Source organism: Peromyscus californicus, unplaced genomic scaffold (assembly GCF_007827085.1).
Source record: "Peromyscus californicus insignis strain IS unplaced genomic scaffold, ASM782708v3 Scaffold_10__1_contigs__length_136768540, whole genome shotgun sequence".
Classification (NCBI taxonomy): domain Eukaryota; kingdom Metazoa; phylum Chordata; class Mammalia; order Rodentia; family Cricetidae; genus Peromyscus; species Peromyscus californicus.
Genome location: NW_026294391.1, coordinates 61670566 through 61697432, shown reverse-complemented (window position 1 = coordinate 61697432; position 26867 = coordinate 61670566). Strand labels below are relative to the sequence as shown.

Here is a 26867-nt window from a genome sequence, read left to right as displayed (position 1 = left end):
GGAATTGGTAGATTCCTATTGTCAATAACTGATGACATAATCATGTAACAGGCAATAAATAATCAAAGAGTGACTACTGGATCTGCAATTTAAATGACTGGATTATGGTATTATTTACTAAATTGAGAGGGCTAAAGGGCAAACAAGTGCATTAGAAGAAATAAAGAGTTTTCTTTGGGCCATGCTAAGTTTGAATAACATGTTAGTTATTCATGAAAGATGAAAAGTAGGAAGTAGATATTTGAGTTTAGAGCTCGTACAAGCTGAGAATGATTCTTACTACAGATTGTTTTGTTGTTGTTTGCTTTTCTGTTATCAACTTCTGTGGTTTAAAATTAATGTGAGAGCTTGGGGGCGTCTGTAGCTTAGTGGTAGAGTGCTTGCCTACTGTGTAGAAGACTACTTGGTTTGACCCTTAGCACCTTCAATGTTTTATTTGGATATCATCTGTCTTAGTCACTTTTTCATTGTTGTAACAAAATAACTGATAGAAACAACTTAAAGGAGGAAAGTTTGCTTTGGCTCATGGTTTCAGATGGGTTTTTAGTCCATTCATCATAAAGGGATAAGCCTGGCAAAGACAGTGTGAAACGGTCATTGTTCACAGGTACCAGGAAGTAGATAAAGCTGATCTATCCCCAGTGATCTGTTTTTGTGAGTATTGCTTTTAAAAGTTTCTAATTACATGTGTGTGTGTTGCCTGTGCCATGGCACGTGTGAGGAAGTCACAAGAAAAATTTGGGAGTTGGTTCTTTCCTTCCATCATGTGGGACCCAGGGATTGAACTCAATTTGTCCAGCCTGATGGCAAGCAATTGTACCCACTGAGCCATCTTGCCAGTCTTGTATTGATCTTTGCATTTTCATATGAAATGCTAATAAAACTAGGTGAAATCAAAATGGCTTATGTAGGTATGAGCATTTTTATCAATCAAAGATCAACTTTTCTTTATGTTATTTGCAACTAGGAAACAGATATTAGTATATTGACATTTGTTCCTAATGACTCTTAACTTGTTTGCATGGTACTTAGCTCAGTGATTCCTAGACTAGTCTTACTTGCTAATCGATTCCGGCTGACCTCTTGTCCAGCAGAATTGTCCAAATTCTATATTAATAGCAAATAACATTTCTAGGAACTTAAATTCTTGTTTATAGGAACCATCAAGAACTTAGTTTTAGTACAGAATTAATTGCTTCAGTGAAGTGTTTGATTCTGGGGAAGACAACTGAGACAACCGAACTCTTGCTATGTCTGTGTCTAGGTAGGATCTGTTCCATTGATATTCTTCTGCCCATTGATAATTCTCCTGCCCATTGATATTCTCCTGCCCTTCAGTGATTTAGAGCTGAGTTATCTTTTTGGTTGTTTTTTTGTTTGTTTGTCCTGTGCCTAACATTCATACAAATCTTGCAATCATCTTTTTAATTTCTTCGAAGTATATCTTGTTGAGGCTTTTGGATTTTAATTACAAAATTTTGTGTTAAATTCATGGTTAATTAAGAAAAATAATTACTGGATTGATCTTCTACTCCATGAACACTAATCTTTTTTTTTTTAAGTCTTGTTTTTAGCCAGTCACTCATATCTCTGGACTTGATTGAAGATTTTCTTGAATTGGCTAGTAGGGAGAAAACAGAAGACAAAGATAAGCCTCTTATTTATAAAGGTGAGTTATAAGCAAGTCTACATTATTATAAATTTTAAAACACTCACTTGAGCATATATAAACATTTTAAGGATAAAGGAAACCAAACTATCCAGTGTCTCACAACTCTGACATCTCAAATTAGCCTGTATTTTCTCTTTGTCTTTATTCACAGACAGCTGGTCAGTCTTTATCTCTCATCTCTGCTTCTCCCCCTTTCACCCCTTATTTTAAAACAGGGTCTTGATGTTTGGCTAGGCTGGCCCCAAACTCATGACCTTCTTGCCTCACCTTGGTGTATGATGGGATTACAGCATTGGTTATTATGCTTGCTTGTTTTGTTTTGTTTTGTTTGTTTAAATCTTTCTTGTGTGTATTGGAGGTCTGTAACATGACAGTATGGGATACAAATAGTAAAATGACTATTACAGTGAATTATATTAATGTATCTCATTCTACTGTTATTCTTTTGTGCTAAGATTTGCTAAAATCCATTTAATGAAAATCTGTACCATAGTAATTAATACATAGTCTTTCATTACTGGCTTCTTTCACTTGTGAACTAATTTCAGTGTTAACCTGTTTGTGGCAGGCGTTACTAGGTTGTACTTTGTTTCTGATCTAGTACCTCAGCGTCTGTCTAATCCCACCTTTTGAAAAGTCATTCGTTGATATTGGGTGTGTCCTCACCTTTGGGCTGTTGTAAATGGTGATGTTTTGACTAGAAGCCAGGCTACCGAGGAGTTCTATAGGGCAATTCTCTGTTAAACTCAATTGAAGAGTCTGGAGATACAGCTCAGTGATAAGAAAGAGCATGGAACTTAGATGTACAAAGCCCTAAGTTTCAGCTCCAGGGTCACAAGCAACAGAAATCAGCCTATTTGGCATAGTAGGGAGGCAGACCTGGGAGGCTGAGCTGTGGGCTTAGGCTGTGGGTTGCTTTCCATGTTTGTCTCTGTAGCCTTTCTGTTTTTCTGTGCTTTTCAGCTGTCCTATCTACTTTTTCATGGTTCCTGGTCCTTTTCCTCTCTTCTCTCTTCAGCATAAAGTCCTTGGTTACTCTGATTCTTTTTTCGTTTTTCTGACAGGGTTTCTCTGTGTAGCAGCTCTGGCTGTTATGGAACTCACTCTGTAGCCCAGGCTGGCCTTGAGCTCACAGAGATCTGACTGCCTCTGCCTCCCAAGTGCTGGGTTTAAAGGCGTGCGCCACCGCCGCCCGGCAGTTACTCTGATTCTTATATTTCAGAGACAGCTTGTAAATCACCACTTTTTACTCAGAGTCCCTGACTTGGTTTGGGGGGTTTCTCTGTTTGATTTGATTGGCTTTTGCTTCAGCCTCCCAGGTGATGATATGTACCACCATTCTTGGCTAATTTATATTTTTCTGACCACTAGTAAAGTTGACCTGTTTTTTTTTTTAAACATGCTTATCAGTTTATTTCCTTTTTTTGCTGTGAGGTTCGAGATGGGGTTTCTCTGTGTAACCCTGACTGTCCTGGAACTTGCTCTGTAGACCAGGCTGGCCTCACATTCACAGAGATCCACCTGGCTCTGCCTCCTGAATGCTGGGATTAAAAGTGTGTGCCACCACTGCCTGGCTCAGTTTATTTCTAATTTTATAAATTGTCTTTGGCAAGCGTTGGCTGTAACTACCAGTGACTATTATTACTACTGCTAGGATTGGCACTGTGTATTGGGTACTTTAGATTTAAGAAACACCACAGTAAATCATGATATAGACCTTGATCAAACACATTATAGCCCTTATTTCAAAATACAAATTGTTCGGAAATCTAAAGTTTTTTAAGTAGCAGAATTTGGAACACTGTGGATTTTAATTTAGATTATCAGATTCAGATTAGGAATTACTATCTAGCAGTCTATGCAGTATGCCAAAATTCAGAGAACTCCAGATTGAGAGTTTTAGGTACTGACCAGTTTGGCAAAGTTCCAGGCCAGTGAAGGCAGAGGACATCCTCGGTTGCCATTTCTCAGGTATTTTCTACCTTTTGTTTGAGCAAGGTACTGGGATTACAGGCATGAACCACCGTAGCCAATGCAGTGAATTTATTCATGATGTTCTTAATTATTCCTTGTTTAAGAAAGGACTATCTTTCTGTTGAATGTAGTGACTGAGTACTGTAGTTCTGGCAGCAGGAAGGCAGAAACAAGAAGGATCGTGTGTTCAGTTGGCAGCCTTGGCTATGGAATGAAACCCTGATTTCAATACAGCACTGAGAAGGGGGAAGGATCTGTTTTGTACAAAAAGCATAGATAGAACTCATTTCTGTTTTCTTTCCTGAGGATGGAACCTCAGGGCTTTGTACATGCTAGAAAAGAGTGTGCCGCTGAGCTACTCTACAGTAACATAACCCACCTTCTTGTTTTGTGTGTGTGTGTGTGTGTGTGTGTGTGTGTGTGTGTGTGTGTGTGTGCGCGCGCGCGCGCGCGCGCCTGTGCACATGTCTCTCTGAGTATGTGGAGGCCAGAGGTCACCTCAGGTATCTTCCTCAGTCAGTCTTTATCTTATTTTTGGAAACAAGGTCTCTCACTGAATTGAACTCCCAGTTCCAGCCAGGCTGACTGGCTAGTGAGTCCCTGGCATCAGGCGCCCACCACTATGCCCAACTTTTGCCTGGGTGCTGAGGATCAGAACTCAGATCCTCGCATTTGCACAGCAGGCTCTGAGCTGCTAACCTAGTTTGTGTCTGTTCCGAAATACAAAGTCTCAAATTCATCTGTATCTGAGCCTGGCCTTGAAGTTCGGATCCTCCTGCCTCTACCTCCCAAGTGGTGCTGGAATTGTGTGCAGATAACCTGTACCACATCTGGTTTTATTTCATACTGAGGATCCAGGGCTTCATGCACTCTGCCAACAGCTACATCTTTCACCCTGATTGTGATTTTTGATGATGTCTAGTTATGGAGACTGAAATTCTCCATCAGTCCTCCTAGATGTGGGATTATAGGCATGTAGTTGGGCATGTCAGTGGAGGTCAGAGAACAATTTGAGGTCAGCTTTCTTCTTCTACTTGGTGGGTCCTGGGGATCAAATTCAGGTCAAGCTTTGTGGCCAGAACCTCTAGTCATTCTGCCATCTTGCTTTCAAGTGGTACTCAAGGAAGAAAGTCTACATTAGCAATATTAGCAGAGTAACACATCAAATTCAAATTGAGTTTTCTTACTACGTTTTCAGGTGAAGGGAAGTGGCTCCGAAATATTGACTATTATCGTTTGGATGGTTCTACGACTGCACAGTCAAGGAAGAAGTGGGCTGAAGAATTTAATGACGAAACCAATGTGAGGTATGAAGCTGCTTCTGTATGTATAGATATTTTTAATTCAGGTTCAGTAAAATTAGATTTTTAATAGAGCCTCTCATTTTTAATAAATGATGCAGTCAAGACCCAAACCAGGTCAATCACAACCTTTACCCCAAAATTTGCTCATGGGGCCGGGCAGTGGTGGCGCACACCGTTAATCCCAGCACTCGGGAGGCAGAGGCAGGCGGATCTCTGTGAGTTCGAGGCCAGCCTGGACTACAGAGTGAGTTCCAGGAAAGGCGCAAAGCTACACAGAGAAACCGTGTCTTGAAAAAACAAAAAAAACAAAAAAAAAAACAAAAAAAAAACCCAAAAGAAAAAAAAATAATCTCACTTCTTTCCTTTACTAAAATGTATTTGGGCCCGACATGGTAGCACATGCTTTAATTCCAGCATTAGGGACGCAGAAACAGGTGGATCTTTGTAAGTTCAATGCCAGCCTGGTCTACATAGCAAATTGCAGGCCAGCCAGGGCAACCTTGTAAGATTCTATCTCAAGAATGTATTTGTGATTTATGCTTATTTCCTTTTTGTTTTTGAATTCTAGGTCTTTGTAGGGATATAGACAGTTTGTATAGTATTGCCTTCTCAGGGACATTTAAATTGTTCCCAGGTTTTAGAATTAAAGATATTATGAATGTTCCTATACAAGTTTTTGTCATCAATGGTATTTCCCTAGGTGTGATGCAGTCTGAGGACCGTAATTGCTGATTGTATGATAATTTTTTTTGGTTTTTCTGAGACAGGGTTTCTCTGTGTAACAGCCTTGGCTGTCCTGGAATTCGCTTTGTAGACCAGGCTAGCCTCCAACTCAGAGATCTGCTTGCCTCTGTCTCCTCAGTGCTGGGATTAAAGGCGTGCACCACCACCACCCCCCCGGCTAATTTTATGTTTATCTTTCTATGAGATTGTCAGTTTTCCACAGTGACTCTATGGATTGTATTCATTTCAGCAATGTAAGACATTTCGAGTTCTACATTCTTCTCTTGACTTAGTATTGTCATGTTTTTTATAAAATCTAGTTTGTTTATTCATTCATTCAAGTTCTCCAAAGATGGTGCACTGTTCCTGGAGGAACTGCGATACCAGGTTGATGGCATGGAGTGGACAGAAACTGCTCCTATTCTATCTCTTAGCTCCAAAAATCCATGTAACATACTCTCCTTGGATAGAGGATACATCGTATATTAAACTAATAACAGATACTACACTTAATTTTAGCCAAAAGGCTGAGAAACAATCTTCATGTGATTTTTAATTTGCTTTTCTCCAATCATAAATGATGCAGAACAAATTCTAATATGTATATTGATAAATTTTTATTTAAAACAATTTTAAACATACTATATTTTGATCATATTCTATCCCCTCCCCCAGCTCTTCTTAATCTCTAAGTCATCTTTAATTACAAATTATTGGATGTTTTAATATTAATAATATAATTTAATATTAATAATATAATTACAATTTTTTTCTTTGTTCTGGGAAGCTGATTTATCTTATTTAAACTACTGTAGATAAAGTATGCTATCTGTGTGCTTTTTTAATATTAAAGTCATTATAGCTAAGCATTTATTTTATGTTTTCATTTTTAGAGGGCGATTGTTTATCATTTCCACCAAAGCAGGATCTCTTGGAATTAACCTGGTAGCTGCTAATAGAGTAATTATATTTGATGCTTCCTGGAATCCATCTTATGACATCCAGAGTATATTCAGAGTTTATCGCTTTGGACAAACTAAGCCTGTTTATGTATATAGGTTCTTAGCTCAGGTAGGTTTGTCATTTGCATTTTTTCATACTAAAAAGTTGAAGTTAATATTCTAGAGGTACAGAACATGGGCAGATGAAAATGATATTACTTTAGACATGCACGACATAGGTCTCTTAGAAAGAGACAGAGTTGAAAATATTCTGTAAATAAGGCAAGTGTCAAGTTAGCCTGAGATACAAGCCAGACATGGTGGTTCACAGCTGTGATCCCAGCATATAGGACGTGTAGGCAGGAGGGTGGCAGTTTCAATGATAGTCTTGGATACATAGTGAGACCCCTGTTTAAAAACAAAATCATCAACACCCCCTCAGAATTCAGATTTAAGAAAATTCAACAAAATTGAAGAAATAGGTGCATTTCAAGGTCATTTATATTTGTAGGGTCAAGATGCCCTTTTAACTGGCACATGTAGGTGGGACATATACTGTCCACCTGCACCTAAATCTGGGCTTTTCTCAATTACAGCCTGGGGTGCAGATCTTTACTTGATCTTCCTTAGTGTGGCTTGCGAGTGTAAATTCTTTCCTCTTACTTAAAATATACAGCTTCTTTATATTTTAGTTCATAAGTAATGAATAGTATATGTCAACATACTAGCTTATACTGAATTAAAGCTACGTTTGAACTAAAGAGAGTTTTGGCTATTGTTAGCTTATTATATATTACACTAAAATTCTTTCTTCCATTCTGATTTCATGTGCCTTTTATTTCTGTTCATCCTGATATCTGCTTGCTCTTTGACTTTCACCAAGCATAGAACTATCTCAAGGTGGCACACAGATCCAGTTTGCTCAGATAATTTAGAATAAGTCTTCATAGTCTAATTTTCTTAATTTGATAACAAATTAAGATGGTAAGTTTTCTTGAGTAGAATGGAGCAACACTGTTAGTGATTCTTTGTAGCAACATATGACCTTGAAATTTTAGCATTTCATATTAACCAGAAACTAGATGTATCCGTAAGTTTCATGTTGACCAAATTTTCCTTATCTGTGTATTGTTCCTTTTTTTTTCCTTAACAAAGGGAACCATGGAAGATAAGATTTATGATCGACAGGTAACAAAGCAGTCACTATCTTTCCGAGTTGTTGATCAACAACAGGTTGAACGTCATTTTACCATGAATGAGCTTACTGAACTTTATACTTTTGAGCCAGACTTACTAGATGACCCTAATTCCGAAAAGAAGAAGAAAAGGGATACTCCCATGCTGCCAAAGGTATGTGTATTCAGATTATTCGGTTAACTAACAAAGCACATGTCAACAGGGACCAAGGAAATGATACTACTACAGTGAAAGTGAGAGTTCTGATTAAGGCTGTGTGTACTTCACAGATGTTCAGAGTCTAAATTCATACTTAATAAGCTTGAATCTATATGGTTATAAATGAAAGGATGCTTGATTGCTTCTCCATATAACACCCCAAAGAAGATAGTATTTTTAAAAAGCATGCTTTATGCCAAATAACATTTCCCCCGCCTAGAAAGAAACCTGCACAGAAACCTGAATGGAAATCATTAGGACTGTATTTTCCTAAGCTTCAAAATGAGGGCCTGTATATTTGACTAATTGTACTAGTAAGTTAGCTGTCTGTTCTTTACCCTTCTTTCCTGTCATGAAGCAATTAGAATCAGCAAATAGGTGTATGAAAAATCTCCCATCATTATTAGTCATTAGGGAGCAGTAAATCAAAAGTATAATGAGATACTACGTCATACCTGTTAGGGTGGCCATTAATCAAAGGAATTAAAAGTAGTCAATATTGGTGAGGATGTGGATAAAGGGAACCCTGTGCACTTTGAGAAATAGTGTAAATTAGTGCAGCCACAACTCAACAGTATGGAGGATCTTTAAAAAAACAACTCCCATATATTCCATATATATATGTATATGTATGTATATATATGAATTCAAGTTTGGATATTGAGCTATCTGAGATCCCATGTTTGTGATTATTGCAGGATTAGTCACAGTAGCTAAGACATGAAAGGAATCTAAATGTTTTATCAGCAGATGAATGGGTAAAAATCTGCTATCAAGTATTATCCAACCTTGAAAAACAGTAACAGGGAACTCTATTTACAATAGTATAAAAGGCATTATGCAAAGTAAAATAAGCCAGACATAAGATGATCCCCCTTATATGAGGATTCTAAAATATTCCGTTACATAGGCTCAAAGAGAAGTAAGTGGTGGTTGCTAGAGTCTGGGGGATGGGTGAAATAGGGAGGTCTTGGTCAAAGGACACGAAGCTTCAGCTAGGCAAGATAAATTAGTTCTTCAGATGTATTACACATCATAGTAGCTACTGTTAAAATACTGAGTATTATGTTAAACCTTTGCTGACGGGGTAGATCTTAAATGATCTCATCACCAAAAGATAATAATAGAGTGGGATAAAGCTTTTAGAAGTTATGACATTGATTCTAGTGATAACTTTCTTTCATGGGTAACTGTCCATGTCTGCAAACTCCCTGAGTTAAATACATTAGCTATGACCAGCTTTTTGTTAGCCAAAAAAAATTATGGAGTTGTAGATATAAATTGCTAAGAATTTTGACTTAGTCTGTATAGTACTTAAAAGTTTTTAAGTGTTCACATATTATGTCAGTTGGTTAGTAAAAGAAATTTTTTCAGTTGGTCAGTAATGTATTGAATCAGCATTATAATTCACATTTCTTCACTATACATGTATACTATCTATGCCCTATCACATGCCTATAAAGACAGGAAATGAGCTTTTATCCATCTATTTTAAAAAATATCAGCAAGCTAGGCATGTTGGTACATATCTGGAATCCTAACACTAGGGAGGCAGAGGTAGGAGGATAGAGTGTTTGAGCCCAAGATCTACTTAGTGAGTTCTAGACCACCCTGTCTTTTCCTTTCTTCAAAATGAGTAAGTAAATAAAATAAAATAATATCTCACTGGGAAAGGGCCCCAAGAGATCATGTTATGATTGACCTCTTGTTTTATGGGAAATTGGATCAGAACTGGTAAGTGGTAAAACCATGGCTTTATCTACATGTATTTTCTGGCACATTGTTCTTGGATAAGGAAATATTACTTAGTACTAATATAGCAAGTAAAGGTATTTCTACATAAAATGGAGATTATTGTTATTAATTTTATTTTTTCCCTTTAGAAAACGTAAGAGAAACATTCACGCTTAAAATGTTGCTCATAAGAAAAAACCTGTGGGTGTTTTCTAATATAGATAAATATTTTATAAGTTAATCCTATTCTAATTCTCTAAAAGGCTGTATGTGTGCCTTTTCCTATTGTCTTGATTAAGAGAATTAGGAAAACAGATATCTGGGTACCATATTACTACATCCGAGTAACTTCTGTCACTTGTAAAAACATTTATTAGTTCTTCATATGGTTGTGCACATTCAGTTAAAGCAAATGGGGTTAGAAAGAAATTTCTTTTTTATAAGCAAGTCTCTAATGCTAACATAACATTTTGGAGAAATTACATACACACACACACACACACACACACACACACACACACACACACCTATCATCAAATTTTATATTTGTTGTTTTGGAGACAGGATCTCATTGTTGTCTTCATTCTTCCTATACTCCTGCCTCAGCCTCCTGAATACTGTGATTACAGGGATTTAAATCTTTTTTAATGTTGTATGTATATGTAAGCAAGTATGTTAGTTTTCTAATGAGTAAAACCTGAATTTAAAGTTTACTGACACAGCATTTTGGAAAGAACTTCTTTTCCTCCCTTGCCTTGTAAAGTAATATATTTGGACATAATGGGTATCATAAAGCGTGGATCCGAATTCTGCCTGTGCCATCATTTAATTACATGTTCTGCACTATGGTAGCTATTGATGTAAGCGGGGCTGTGATCTTTTGTGCATAAGTACAGCATGCCATTTCTTAGAAGAAGCCGATTCTGAGTTCTGTTCTTTGCTGCCTGCCTTTGTTTTACTGACTCCCTTGTTTTACACACACACACACACACACACACACACACACACACACACACACACACACATAAAATTTTTGGTTTTGTCGTTGGTTTTTTTTAGACAGGGTTTTTCTGTGTAACAGCCCTGGCTGTCCTGGAACTCACTCTGTAGACCTCACAGGGATATGCCTGCCTCTGCCTCCCTGGGATTAAAGGTGTGTGCTACCACTGCCCAACTTTGTTTTGTTGTTATATAACCCTTTCTGGCCTTGAACTTACTATATAGCCAAAGATAACTTTGAAGTCCTGATCATCTTGTCTCTACATCCAAAGTCCAGTGATTAATGCTTAAGCTACCATGTCTATCTGGAAAGAGCTTGTTTTTGTGACAACTTCAGATTTCTTGGACAGTAGTTTCAGGGCACTTGAGTGTTTAAAATAACCATTTTTTCCATTACTTTTAACAAACTTAAATAAAAGGTATCATTTTATTTTTCATGTTAGGAAACACTGTATTAAAAATGATTTGTCTTCATTATGTTACAGAGTGTGAGTTTTATTTGTAGTGCTGGAGATCCTAGGCCTTTTCACTGTGTGTGTGTATGTGTGTGTTGGCTACCCAGGTCTTTATACATGGTAGGCAATCACTGTACCACTTAGTTACACCCCCAAACCGCCTAGGATTTCTGAAGCAAGGTCTTCCTATGTGACTCAGGATAGCCTCAAACTGTCTTTCTGCCTTTACCTCCTGAGTGCTGAATCACAAGTGTGTACCGCCACACATGATTGTATATTCTTGAATAGACTGAATATTTTCTATGCAGTAATTAAGTTGCTTCTCTACATTTAATAGCACAAAAGCATAGTGTAATCATATTATACATATTCTTTTACAGGTTTTTTTTTGGTTCAACCAGATAGATTTTGAAAATATTTTCATGTTTGTACTATACTTTTTTAAAAAATACTAAATAGTGTTTGTTTTGTTTCCAACACCTTTTGTATTACTTTTATCTAAGAAGTTCATTTAAGAATTTGTACTTATGTTTGTAGTTTTAAAAATAGCCAGGTGGTGGTAGTGCATGCCTTTAATCCCAGCACTTAGGAGGCAGAGGCAGGCAGATCTCTCTGAGTTCAAGGCCAGTGTGGTCCACAAAGTGAGTTCCAGGACAGCCAGGACTGTTAGACAGAGAAACCCTGTCTTGCAAAACCTAAATAAAGAAGTAAAACAATAAAGTTCCCCTTTTCAATTTGAGAATATTTTATATCTAGTTTTATCTACTTAGCATCTTTTATAAAATTATATTTAATGCTAGATTTCAACTCATATAAGAAATAGCTCATGAGTACTTCTAATAGTAAATAAACATTCCTGATAGAAACCAGTGAATTGCTAAGCATGCACACTTTTAATCCCATCATTTGAGAGAAAGAGGCAGGAGGATCAGGAGTGCAAGGTTAATGTGTGCTACATAGCAAATTTGTGACTAACCTGATCTATATGAGACCCTGTAACATAAAGGGTAGAGAGTTATATGTCCAGGTGTGGTATAAGCACACACCTTGTAATATCATTTACAGGGGAGGCTGAGGCAGGAGGATCCTAAGTTTGAGGCCAGCTTGGGTTATATACCATATCAAAAACCAAAGTAGAGAAACTGAAAGAGGACATTTTGTTTATTATATGTTGAACTTCCAGTTACAGGAAATTCGTTTGACTGGGTGAACCTGATTTGCTGGCTTTAGAGGTATACTGTTAGGCTCTGCTGAGAAGAACAAGACTTCATCTGTGCTTAAAAGGTTTCCAACTAGTGTTGTCATTGTTTAGGTCTTGTTTAAGCTGCCATACTGACTTTGTGGGCACAGCTTCCCTGTCCTACATGGAAGACACAGTCTCTCAGCAAACATCCTGGTCTTTCTACCCACAATGTTCCCTGAGCCTTAGTTACAAGGCCCACCTCTAGATGAAGAGCTCTAGGCGTTAGTGACTACAGAGAGAAGGAGAATAAGTCTTCCCAGGGATAAACCCTCTCATTGGTTATCCAGCACCAGATAGTCAGACCTAAAACATGTACATCTGAGAAACCCTACATTGACTCAGTGGGTCGTTTTTCTTACAATATATAAAATTTATATTTATGCATATATGTAGCAATAATAATTAAAGGTAGAGTAGGAAAAATAAAAAAAACAGGAAAGTAGAAGGGGAACTTGGAAGTGTAGAAGAAGAAATGGGTGGTAGTGGCATGGTACGATAATAGAGGGTTGAAGATAATCAAATTATATATACATGTATGAAATGTCATCATGAAATCCATTATTTTGTACAATTAATAAATGTAATGAAAATGAAAAAAAATCTGGTGGAAAAAAAATGCTATCTAATTGCTGTGGGCCGTCCAGAATCAAACCATATGTACTCAATAGTCAGAATAGTCAGAGTTAGGCCTGTTCACTTAGAGACTTAAGCTATTTTGTTCTTTAACCCTTAGCCATAAAGCAGAAAAGGAAAGGGAATATTGATGGGTATATTAAAACAGATATTTCAAACCTCTCAAAGTTCTTCAGTAAAGAAAAATAAGCATTGATTTCTCAAAGGGTTTTATTCTCTAAACAGTTTGTTCTGAGTGTCTCCCAGCAACTGAAAAGCTGTAGTGTTGTTTTCACTTTGAAGATGAGGAATCCAGGCCTGGTGGTACAGGCTGCAATTCCACCTTAGTGCAGGACAGTCCACTTAGTGATCCTTGTCTCCGAATAAGAGAAAGCAAAATGAAGAGCTATAGATCAGAGGTATAGTTCTCGCCTAACATACACAAGGTTCTAGGTTCAGAACCCAGAAATAGAAAAGAAAAAAAAATAGGAATGACAAACGAAGGCTCAGTGAGATTATGCCACTTACCCAGGTATATCATGCATCTAGTTTGTGTTGAAGCTGGCCTTCAGATCTGGCCTGCTGAGTACCAGCACAGCTGTTTTTCTCTCTTTCTGTGCTGGGGATTGAACTCTATGACCTTATGCATGCTAGGCAAGCTCTGTACTACTGACCTACCCTGTAAGTCTGAGAGTTTATACTCTAAATATTGTACTTTATTGTTGTCTCTTCCCCCTAAAAATTGCAATCTTACCAAGTACAGGAAACATGGCAAAGGACCCGTGATTCTGAAAATTCAGTGGCATTTTTTAGGATGCTTTTGTTTTGTTTTGTTTTGACACAAGGTTTCCTTGTGTAGCCTTGGCTGTCTTAAACTAGTTATGTAGGCCAGGCTGGCCTCGAACTCAGCGATGTGTCTGCCTAAGCCTCCTGAGTTTAAAGGTGTATGCCACCACACCTGATTTAGGATGCTTTATTTTAACAAATGAAGACTTTAGAATTTAGAGTGCTTTCACAGTCAATAATTTCATGTGCTAAAACTAAGATTCTATAATGTAGTCATTTAGCTTATGGCTTGTGAAATTCAAATTCTTCAGATGTATGCAGATCTTTAAGGTTCACAAATGTTTATTTCATGCATACTAATTATCTCACAAAACTGGGGCTTAGAGAGTTTGTGTGGCCGATAAGGTTGTAGCTAAAACTTGAAACTTGCTTTCATAATTGTGTCTGCTATTGCATAGAGATGATTTAGGGCTGGCACTGTGTGACTAAATGAGATCAGGTAGACCAAAACAGCAGGGACTCCAGCACCTATCCCCTTTCAAGTAGAGCCCCTTTGCTTTGATACACTTTTATGTATTAGGCTTCAGTATAAACTTAATAAGTCTTTCTATCTTGCCTTAAGTGAACAGAATAAATGTTCTGGGTTATATATATTAGAAATCTATGTAGGCATATAAAAGGATTACCCAGTTCTTTGGGAAAGTTACGGTGAGGACTTGCTTGAAGAAATGTTGAAAATAGAAGTGAGTGGCTATGGCATTGTTGAGACCACAGGGAGAACAGGAAAAAGAAATAAGCATAAAATGGTCGAAAGTGACGGAACCTGAAGAAATAAAATCATCATGCTATAAGGTTACAGTGTCAGTATAGAAGTAGGTTTGGGAAGAGAAGAAAAAAATACTCCAAGGTGGATCGGGTTACGATGAGATTATTAGATTAGGAATCATATTATGGCTGTAGGATCTATTAAATTTTAAACAGAAACATTTTTCACCTTAGAAAAATAATTTTGCATATGAGTGTTGAAGATGCGCTGGAGAATAAAATGGATGTTAAGGAACTTGTTAGGATACTATTGAGATGATGTAGATGAGGTAATGGTCTAAAGCAAGGCGATGACAGCGGGGTGGGTACAGTGTAGTTACTCAATGAATGTTATATTTGTTCCTGAGGCTTGTGTTTATAAGTTCGTTTCATCATGCCAGTACTTTGATAGTATTTATTTTGACATTTGCAGTGAAATATTTTTTGTCATTTTAATGTCTTTTATTAAAGATATATCAAAGCTACCTCCTATTATTACAGTAAAATTATAGCCATAGTCCCTTTTATCTATAATTTTTTATTTGTAATTTTCAATTTAATTTTTTTTTTTTTTTTGGTTTTTCGAGACAGGGTTTCTCTGTGTAGCTTTGCGCCTTTCCTGGGACTCACTTGGTAGTCCAGGCTGGCCTCGAACTCACAGAGATCCGCCTGGCTCTGCCTCCCAAGTGCTGGGATTAAAGGCGTGCGCCACCACCGCCCGGCTCAATTTAATTTTTACATAATAATTTCATACAATATATATTGGTTTTTTGAAATAGGGTTTCTCTGTGTAGCCTTGGCTGTCCTGGAACTCACTTTGTAGACTAGGCTGGCCTTGAACTCACAGAGATCTGCCTGCCTCTGCCTCTTGAGTGCTGGGATTAAAGGCCCACCATGCGCCACCACTGCCTGGCTTCCATACAATATATTTTGATCATGTTTTCTTCCCTCCCCCAACTCCCAGCTCCTCCCCACCTCCCTACCCACCCAGCTTTATGTTCTTTCTCTCTTTTGTTTTGTTTTCACATTTTCCCCCTTCTTTGTTTTGGTTTTCATTTTTGTGTTTTTTATTATTATGAATTCTTAAGACTGCTAAAAATGATGTATCTTCTTTGTTCATTTTTTTAGAAATTTATTCATTTATTTTGAAAGAAGAGAGTAGAAAAAATGATAAATCTTCATTCCTTTCCTCAACAAGTATTATCTAAATAGTTATTAAGTAGCATGCCTTTTTATGTTATTTTTTCTTAAAAGTACTTAGTTTTGATTTAACTGATGTGATTATGTGTCTTTCTGCCTTATCACATCCTTTTTATTGCATAATTCTTGTTCTTGTATTTCTGTTATTGTTTAATTGTACTTCTCAACTTTCTAATTAGATTTGATATCTTAGATTTATTTATTAATCACTTGACTGTAGTTTAGTTTCTTATTTTTATGGCTCTTTAAAGGCAAGAACTACATTCTTCCATTGTTCTCTTCTAAGCTGAGAAATGTAACACTGGGCACTTTGATGTGGTCTTTTCAAACAACTTTCTGGCAGCATGGCACCGAACTTGCATCATTCCTTAATGATCTACTGTCATGGAAAAGTGTGGTTACAGTTGCTCGAGTGCTTAGTCTCACTCTGTTAGTCACTCAAGGTAGATTTTGGAAAGGAAGAGAATTGATTAGTTTTACCTTGTATCTGGTTTTGTTTGGGTCTTTTTGTGCTGCTGAGGTGAACTCAGGGCTCTGCGCATGCTCCCCACATGCTTTACTGCTAAGCCTCACAGCAGCCCTTTGTATTGTGCCTTCAGTTCCTTCTTGAATCTGCCGTGTTTGTTAGTCAGCTTCATTCACCACCATATCACGGTACTTATCCTTAAATCTATACACGAGATTCTTAATTGTTGTTGCCAATGATAGATAATATTGTTTTCTAGTGAGTTAATTTTAGGGTCTTCTGAATCATATCTCCTAAATCTGTATATTCATCTCCTTTTGGTTCTTTTTGGTTTTTTTGCTTGTTTGTTTTTTGGTTTTTCAAGACAGGGTTTCTCTGTGTAGCTTTGTGCCTTTCCTCTGTAGACCAGCCTGGCCTCACACTCACAGAGATCCTCTTGCTTCTGCCTCCCGAGTGCTGGGATTAAAGGCGTGCGCCACCACCACCTGGCTTCTTTTGGTTTTCTGATATAGGGTCTTGCTGTATAGCTTAGACTCACCTTGAATGCACTATGTAGCTTAAGCTGTCCTTGAACACCTAGCAGTCCTCCTGCTTCAGCATCCTAAAGACTGGGGTTACAGGTATGAATTCTAATACCCAGTTCTCTTAGTTAGGGTTTCTGTTACATTGATAAACACCAAGATCAGAAGCAACTTGAGGGGGAATAGGATTTATTTGGATTACAGGTGTAGTAGTACATCATCAGGGGAAGTCAAGGCAGAAACTGAAACAGACCATGGAGAAGTCCTGTTTACTAGCTTGCTCCCCCTGATCTACTCAGTTTTCTTTCTTACACACCCCTGGACCACTTGCCAAGGAATGATACTACCCACAGTGGGCTGGTCCCTCCCATATCAATCATCAATCAAGAAAATGCCCTACAGACTTGTCTGCAGGCAGTCTAATAGAGGCATTTTCTCTATTAAGGTTTCTTGTCCTAGATAACTTCAGCTTGAGTCAAGTTGACAAAATAACAACGGGGATACTAGCTGGAGTCCATCCTTTATATTATAATGTTCTTCAGTCATTGTAAGCCTTCACCAAACTTACAAATTGGCCAAAACAGACTCTTTGTGATAATAGAATTGGTTAAATATTTAATATTTATGTAAATTTTCTTAGGGAAAATGCTTTTTCTGGCAATAAACTTATAGATTGCATTGATTTCAGTGATAAAATCTTAGCCAGGGCCACATTTCATAGTACGCCTAAGTAGGTGTTTTGTTCCTCTTAAGTACAGTGTACACAGCCTAAGTTCCGTACCCTTTATTAAGAAAACAAAAGCCAGTAGAACTGGCATAGAAGCATTTCTGCACTTTTCTTTTTCAGCACTGTACCACTTATGTCTCTTTAAATGTGGACTGCATGTTGGTAATTATAGGGAAGACAAAATGGGGATTTTAGCTAAAGTACCCTAAGTGAGGCTTTAGGTTGGCTTTCTCCACCCTGATCTTGTGTACAATTTTCTCTCCTAGTCTTTAGTCCTTTATTCAGGCTTTAATACCTCAGAACATAGTTTACTGAACAGAGATGTTATTGTACAGTTTTATTAGCCAGCACATGATAATATAAGGTTTTGCCTTTGTCATTCTTAACGTTAGAGTAGAATATTCTCCATTAAAATAAATTGATGCGAAGCATGGAATAACTAATCAGCTTATTTCAGGAACTTCCTCTGAGCATGCATACATTTACTTTTGAAACATAAGAACCACATGGTGGTACATGAGCCCAGTTTTTGCTGGTTTCTAAGAAGCCAAGTTTCTAATTGAAATAGAAAGTTTAATTCCATTGTTGTTAGCTTCTCTGCCTCTTTTATTACTCTTTTTTTAAAGATTTATTTAATGATGTATAGTGTTTTGACTGCATGTATGTCTGCAAACCAGAAGAGGGTACTAGATCTCATTATAGATGGTTGAGAGCTACCATGTGGTTGCTAGGAATTAAACTCAGGACTTCTGGATCTGGAAGAGCAGCCAGTGCTCTTAACCTCTGAGCCATCTCTCTCCAGCTCTCTTTTATTACAAGTTTAGCCTTTTTTGTTTAATAAAACAAAGTCTTGTATTATTCACACATACACGTTAACTGGTACAAAAACACTTATTATTTATCTGAGTAAGAATAAAATAACAGAAAATACAACAAGCTTAAGAGGAATTACTTTAGTTCTACCATTACTTTGTAGGTTATTAAAGTCTCTTATTTGGTGTTTGTTGCGATAATTGATGCCAGGGAGAAGGAACAACTGTTTTGGGTCTTGTCTTTATTCCAGGTCATCTGTTAAACACCCTTTTGGAGGTAAATCTTCTAAAATGTATTTATTGGTGGGGGCTGGCATGATACCACAGTATAATAGTAAGCATGTGGACATCTTACAGGAGTCGGTTCTCTCCTTTCATTATGTGGGGTCTCCAGGTGAATTGAATGGCAGGTCCCTTACTGACTGAGCCGTCTCACTAGCCCCTGTGTTTGTTTTGAGACATAGAGTCTCACTCTGCACTTGAGGCTGGCATGGAACTTACCTAAATCCATAGCATTCCTCCTATCTTAGCTTCCGTACTGCTAAGATGGCAGAAATGAATGGTCACACCTGACTCTTACGGAATAGTCTTCAGCAAGCCACATAAGCTTTGTGAACCTTACTATGTTTGAGGAAATGACAGATATCACAGACACAGACACAGGCGCGCACACACACACACACATACACACACACACTCACATGTGGTAGCTGCACCAATGTTCTCTCCTAGATTTCATTCCATAGTTATGATGTTGCCATTTTGCTAAGTTTATTTCTCTGAAAGCAATATAGGCTTTTTTTTTTTTTTTTTTTTTTTTTTTTTGCTTTTTCGAGACAGAATTTCTCTGTGGCTTTGTAGCCTGTCCTGAAACTCACTCTGTAGACCAGACTGGCCTTGAACTCACAGAGATCTGCCTGCCTCTGCCTCCTGAGTGCTGGGATTAAAAGCATGTGCTACCACCTCTTGGCTAGACTTGAATTCTTGAAAAAAAGCACCACATAAGGTCTTTATCCTTATAAGATCAAAGCTTGCCATGAATGAAAACATTTAGGGGCCTAAGGAAATAATCTTAGCTACACTGTAGAACAAACATGTATTGGAGGCTTGAGTTTCCTTAGAGATGAATTGTATCAGTTGGCATAACATTAATTATTGAATACTGATAATTTCATCCAATGAAGCTAGCATGCAGTTGCCAAATACCCTTTTTAATAGCTAATGATTTTCTTTCCACTTTTTTAGATAATATAGGAGAAGAGTTATCTTTTAGCCACCTGATGCTTCTGTAGTATTTGTGTTTTGGTTTATAATATCTTACTTAATAGAGAATCTCAGTTTTCAATTACCTCTGTAGTAATATTTTAAAGTAAAAGAGTACTGGTATCCTACAAGCCACACAAAATATACTTGCTATTAGTGCTTTATAGTGTGCTTTGTGTCTTTTTTCCCTTTTCTTTCTCCCTAGTAAGATGCCAAGTCCACCACGTCTTTATGTTATAGAGACCACGGTGCCAATGATACCTCCAGATAACATATTCCCAAACTTTGGCAAGCTACACTGCCTTAGAAATTATTGCCATTGGGAATTACATCATATATAATGTATCCTTGCTGGCCAAGGGTGTTTTGCAAGATTCCATTGGGGAAGGATTAAGTTGGACTTCGGAAATTGTTTCCTTATGGAGTGTTTGATCCACTACAAATATTTACTACTTGCTAAGCCTAGTGATGCATGCTTGTGATCCCAACTGCTTGAGAGGCTGAGGCAGGATGATCACAAGTTCAAGGCCCATGCTGATTCATTTCTGTACCATGGGCTATAACGTGGGTGTAATAGTACATGCTTTATAGAGATATGAACATTGGGTGTTCCATGTGAAGTTCTTAGGATAGTGCTGCTATACAGATGTACGTTCTGTTCATCTTAAAAAATTCTACAGTGGGCTGACTTGGGTTCTCATCTCAGATTCAGAACACTATACTATTTTGATATGCTGAAATACATCCAACGGACTAAGTGTACTGACCCACTCTTTTAGAGATCAAGCTTTCCCAATATTCTGTTTGACAGTCTGGTGTTTTAGCTTTCTTACTGCAAAGAAAGTATAGAACGGGAACTTGCTATGTAGACAAGGCTGGCCTTTAGCCCACAGAGACCTGCCTATCCCAGCCTTCCAAGTGCTAGGTTAAAGACGTGCATGAAAGCACCTGGCTTATGGAAATTTTCAAGCCAGAAAAAATATAATATCCACAAAGCAATCATGTAGTTTTGTCAATTGTTAGTATTTTTGCTAAATTGATCTCACCTATTTTAGTGAAAATTTTTGCATCACAGGCATTGTGGTGTTTGATTTGTAAGGATTTTTTGTTGTTGTTTTTTCGAGACAAGGTTTCTCTGTGTAGCTTTGGAGCCTGTCCTGTAACTTGCTCTGTAGACCAGGCTGGCCTCAAACTCACAGAGATCCACCTGCCTCTGCCTCCCAAGTGCTGGGATTAAAGGTGTGTGCTGCTGCCGCCGCCGCCGCCACCGCCGCCGCCACCACCACCACCACCACCACCACCACCAGGCTGATTTGTAAAGATTTAAAATGTGTGTGTGTGTGTGTGTGTGTGTGTGTGTGTGTGAGAGAGAGAGAGAGAGAGAGAGAGAGAGAGAGAGAGAGAGAGAGAGAGAGAGAGAGAGAGAGAGAGAGAGAGAGGACACTCAGTTTTTTTTTTTCCAGAGCTGAGGACCTTGCACTTGCTAGGCAAGTGCTCTACCACTGAGCTAAATTCCCAACCCTGGATTCGGTTTCTAAAGTGCCTCCTCAGCAAGTATAAGGACCTGAGTTCAGATCTACAGCACCCATGCAAAAGCTAGGCATGGCGATACGTATCCTTAACCCCAGTGCTGGGAGAAGGGGGGAGATAGGGGATCTCTGGAGCTCATTGGATAGCCAGTCTAGTCATATCAATGAACTCGAGTTCAGTGAGAGATCTGGTCTCCAGAAATATGGTGGAAAGCAATCAGGAAGACACTTGACATCAACTGCTAGGCATATATGACTTAAACACTCATCTCTAAAGTATTAAGACATTAATACCCATACTATAAAATGAATAACTTCTTAATTCCCTAACATTATCCAGTATCTAATGATTTATTTATATGTAGCCAGTTGCCTCTGAATGTCTTGTAACTACTTTGTTAATATCGAGATACACTCAAGTCGCACATGCTACATTTGGCTATAGAGACTTTTGCTATACCTTTCTTTAAAATCTCTTTAATATGTGTGGTCTCCTCTGTCCGTTCTGTGTTTGTTTATTTCCTGGGGTGGGGTGCAAGAGAAAGAGAAGAGGGAGATCTCATATATATTCCACAGAGTGGAACGTAGGCATTAGACCTGAAAGCTTGAGTGTATTTGTGGCAGATACTCTTAGCAAGAATATTTTATGGAGTGTTTAGGCTGTAGCTCAGTGTCGAGTGCTCAGCATGTACAAGGCCCTAGGTTCCATCCCCAGTGCTGAAAATTAAAAGGAGAAAGTTTGTGGGTTATATAAAAAGAGATGGTATCCCACCCATCCCCCCAAAAAGAAACAGAACGAGACAAATGAAAGTTTGAGGATAAAGGATTAATATCTCTGAAGTACTTCTAGGGACCTTTAGTAGATTATTTTGGGCTAGGGGTTTAACTCTGTGGTAGTGTGTGCATTTAGCATGCATGACACTCTGGGTTGAATCTAGCACTCAAAGATCAGTTAATAAAAATACATTATGTCTCTGAATCCTTAATGTGACTGTATGTGGTATCTTTTTGTGGTATAGGCAAAGTTAGCATTCAGAAAGAGATGTTGCAAAACAGGTCCTTGATCTCTACATAAACATGTGCATTGTTAACATCATTTTTTCCATTCCTCAGTCTCTGGCAAAATGGGAACAATACTGACAGCTAAAATTCCCTGTGTAGTTCTAGAATTTTTGATACTCTTATATATAAATTGCTTAGATTTTATCATTTTTTTATTTTAAATAATGAAAGTGTCTATTAATCATCAGCTAGATTTCTTTTTTTCCAAATGATTTAGTTTAGAGGTAGGTAGGGGTGTGTGTGTGTGTGTGTGTGTATGTGTGTCTGTCTGTCTGTCTGTCTGTCCATGGAAGCCAGAGGCATCTTATCCCCCGAAGCTGGAGTTCCAGGTTGTTGTGAACTACCTGATGTGGATTCTGGGAATCAAACTTGGGTCCTCTGGAAGAGCAATATGCTCTTAGCCATTGAGCCACATCAGTAGCCCCCAGCTAAATTTCTTAATTTTTAAAAAAATTTCTTAATTTTTAAAATCAAAATTATCCATGTATATATTATATGTTTTATATATATATATATATGTGTGTGTGTGTGTGTGTACACATATTCTTTTTTTTTTTTTTTTTTTTTGGTTTTTCGAGACAGGGTTTCTCTGTGAAGCTTTGCGCCTTTCCTGGGACTCACTTGGTAGTCCAGGCTGGCCTCGAACTCACAGAGATCCGCCTGGTTCTGCCTTCCGAGTGCTGGCATTAAAGGTGTGCGCCACCACCGCCCGGCTGTGTGTACATATTCTTGAGACGGCTTTGATTATTCTTTCTTTAGCTTTCTATGTGTATGATTTTCTTGGAAATGGTGTTAGAAAAACTGATCATACCAGTGGAGTTTTCCTAATAGCTTACCAACAGGACAGACTACTTCAGTCAAGATAGTGGTTCAGTTCTTTCTGATATTACTGATGGATGAGATATGATCCTGTCTGAGACCATTGCATATATCAACAATAAAGTCATCGGTAAAATAGGCCCTGTGCCAATCCTCATATGTGGTGTTGTCAGTAGTAATGTTGTAAAGTGGATAGTGACTGGGCTCACTTTATACACTTCCAAACTGAGACTTAAGAGAAATAATGTGCTCAGACGTAGAGCTAGTAAGTGGTAGAAACTAGAACTGAAATGCACTTATGACCTTAGTTCTGCACTGTCTAGTACAGGAGCCACAGGCTACATATGACTATTTATAGTAAAATTGAAAACTTCAGTTCTTGGCCAAGTGATGGCAGCACACATCTTATTCCCAGCACTCAGGAGGCAGAGGCAGACGGATCTCTGAGTTTGAGACCAGGCTGTTCTACAGAGTGAGTTCCAGGACAACCAGGGCTACATAGAGAAACCCTATCTCAAAAAAACTAAAACAAAACAAACAAGCAAAAATTTTAGTTCTTCAGAACTACTACTGTGGTTTGCGTTTATGTGATCATGTATATGTTTCATTTAAATTCTGTCTTAACTTCCATCTGAAATTCAGAAAACTAACACAGGTTTTCTTTTATAAAATAAGTTGACTACATAATTTTATGTTGGTATTAGTATTTTGAGCAGTTTAGTTGTGGAGTTGTAGTCTATTAAAGAGAAAAGCCTGTGAAGCATTTTGCTTTTACATTCCTGGGAGTTGGGGATACAACTGACGAGTTGTCCGCTCCTAAGGGTCAACCCTTCATTGATAGAGGGATTTCAATAGCACAGTTTCTGTGTGCCACGGGAGTTGTTACTGTTGGCTAATTCAAATCTGGGGCTTCTAACACATTAGAGGAAGAGGAGTGGTGGACCTGAAGCTGTGTGCCCCTTTCAGGGAATTACTAGATTCGGCTACTAGATTGCATAGGTACGCTTTTGTATGACATTTATTATTTTGGACCTTTAAAAGAGCAGACATTGCAGAAGAGATTTATTTGCTCACTATAAGAATTACTGGATGACCTTATTCATAGCTTTTAAATGTTTATATCCTTTTTATCATTTACTTGTCTTCTGATGTTTTCATTCCTATTCTGTATGTGTTATAACACACCTATTTTGGCTTAGAGAGTGCTAATGTTTGCAAAAACACAGAACTTGGTCATGTGAACTACAGATTGTGTGAGATGAAAATTGATTTCCAATTTAGGTCCTGCTTGGAAGACTCTAGTCTCTAGAACAACTGTGGTCATATGAAATCTACAGTGTCAGTCTCCATCTCATAGTGGCATGTAGCACATACAATTAATCATTGTAACCCAATAACCAGTTTTTGAAATGTAAATACTAAGTATAGTGTCTAGCTCTTCAAATGTGAAAGAGAAACCCCTTCCTTCCTTTTAAACATGCTTTCTGCTAATGTTAGCTTGGCAGACGTGCCTTTTCTTTCGCTGCAAGTGACCAGTCTGTGGCTGTCACTAACTCAGACCAGTACTCTGGAGAGCTAGGCCTGTGCCGAATGTTCTTTAGTGAAGGTTAGGTGCTCCAGACACAGAGGTCGACTATGTCATCCATCCAGCAAGCTCTCCAGTTACTGACTGCACACACTACAGTCTGCCTTCCAATGGGAAAGTAAAAGCTTTGGGACCAGGATTATTAAATGTCTTCACTAAAATGCTAGACTTCTTAAAGTAATAAAAGAGACTTTTTCATTGCCTTTTGAGTGGGTCATATGGCAGTTAAGTATTCTAGTGACCTTTTATTTCCAGATATTATAAAACTCAAATTCAAAGTGATAGTAAGCAAAATATTTTTGAAATGTGCCAAACCTCCTACCCTACCCCCAGGCTAAGCCTTGATTATTTTTTAACAATTTTATTTTCAAGGTTGAATTTCAGAATTAATTAGAGGGGAATTTTTGTCAGCTTGCCAAATACTTTAAACTTCTAAATAAATTAACTTAAACTTTTAATTTATCATTAATTTTGTTTTATTAATTGAACTAGTCATTTTTCAACCTTAAAATTTAGGTGGTTAGCTGAAATACAGACCATGCTTTTTTCAGCTTGTAAGCTTTAAAAAAAAAACTTTTTAAGCAAAAATAAAGTTTGAACAAAGAAAAGTAAAGGTACACATTTGGATGTAATTTAAACCTCATTTTGATGACTGTTGGCTTGGTGATTATAGATTCTGTTCCAGTATTGTTTTCAATAATAGTGTTACTATAGCAACAAATATAAATGCTGCTTTAAAGGGGAAAACAAAAACCTTTCCACTGATTGTATCTTACATGGGATGAGAACTGTAAATTCCATAGTTTATTCTCGATTTGCAAAACTGTTCTTCTTGAAGAAGTAATCTGAGGATCCTGTTACAAATACTTTTTGGCCCTCTTAATCTCATCATTCATTTCTTAAACTGATTGAATGCTGCAATTAATTTAAAAGCCAGAGATGTGGGAATGGTGTCTGCTTTCGTGCTTCTGAACTATATATTAGTTTCTTTTTTTTTAAGACAGTGCCTTAATTTGTGTGCATTGTCTTTTTATTTGTAAAATAGAGAGAGTGGGGGTGGCATTTGCATGAATTTGTGTGAGTGAATGTTCATCTGACCAGAGGTGACACTTTCCATCTTTTTTTTTTTTTTTGCGATAGGTCTCTTGCTGAATCTTGGGATAATAGATTTGACTAAGCTAGCTGGCCAGTGAGCCTCAGAATTCCTCCTCAGCCCTGGGTTTACAGACATGTACGGCCATGCCCAGCTTTTTATATATGTTCTGGAGATCCAAACTTAGACTCTTGTGCTTGCAAAGCAAGTTCTTCACCAACTGAGCCATCTCCCTAGAATCTTAAAATGGTGATTGTGGTACATACAGTTGTTTAAGGACTCGAGTGTAATCAATATATGAGGAAATTATTAAAATATACTCACTAATTAATTTCATTGCTGGTGTCATAATAATCAACAGGAAAAAATTTTAATGTCTTAAAAAATACTTTACTTAAGGGAATGAATAGTTGATGAAGTTTTTCTGCGGTTTTCAACCTTCCTAACCTTTAACAGTTTCTCATGTTGTAGTGACCCCAACCATAAAATTATTTTCATTGCTACTTCATAACTGTAATTTTACTGCTGTTAGGAATCATAATGCAAATATTTTTGGAGATAGAGGTTTGTCAGAGGGTTGCAACCCACAGGCTGAGAACCACTGATAAAATAATGTAAGCTCTGCACACTCTTGAAAAATGATGGTTTGTATTTGTTGTAAGATGATGTCCATGCAAAAATAGCAACAGAGAAAAGTATGTTTCAACTAAATATAATACATTACTATTTTTATGCAATGCTGCATGTATAAATATGTGGAGGAATACATAACATGTTACTGATAGCTGCCCCCAGTTGTATAGTTTGCTATCGGTATTACTTTCATTAATTTATTTGAACAGAGACTATCCCATTCATTAGAAACAATATAAAGAGTTTCTGTTTTGTTTTTGAGGTTTGGTTTGATAGAATGAGGAAGGTATTATGTTAGTAAGGCTCCAAAATTTATTAATGGTAGAAATCAAAATAATGCGAACTTTTCCCATGACTTACTAGTATTTCAGTTGGCTATGAATCAAAGGGAACATTATTGCCTGGGCAGAGGCTGAATTGTCACTATTACCTGCCCTTAATTAGGTGATCATGTTTCCAGTTTCCGCCTGAAGTTTCCACTGAGGCGGAAAGATGGCTCAGCAGTTGAACACTGG

The 26867-nt window shown here is 37.6% G+C and overlaps 1 protein-coding gene and 1 non-coding gene across 9 annotated transcripts in view; one reads left to right on the top strand and one right to left on the bottom strand.

Moving 5' to 3' along the window:
* Atrx (ATRX chromatin remodeler) overlaps window positions 1-26867 on the top strand; it is a 188969-nt gene that overhangs the window by 151213 nt on the left and 10889 nt on the right. For all 8 annotated transcript variants that reach the window (XM_052734627.1, XM_052734580.1, XM_052734576.1 and 5 more), the window contains 4 exons: window positions 1563-1669; window positions 4845-4953; window positions 6567-6744; window positions 7770-7964. In XM_052734627.1, coding sequence (XP_052590587.1) covers window positions 1563-1669; window positions 4845-4953; window positions 6567-6744; window positions 7770-7964 — 589 coding nt within the window. The remainder of the gene's footprint in view (window positions 1-1562; window positions 1670-4844; window positions 4954-6566; window positions 6745-7769; window positions 7965-26867) is intronic.
* LOC128118363 (U2 spliceosomal RNA) lies at window positions 6024-6212 on the bottom strand. The gene has a single exon (XR_008221175.1). It is a non-coding gene; the product is annotated as a U2 spliceosomal RNA (small nuclear RNA).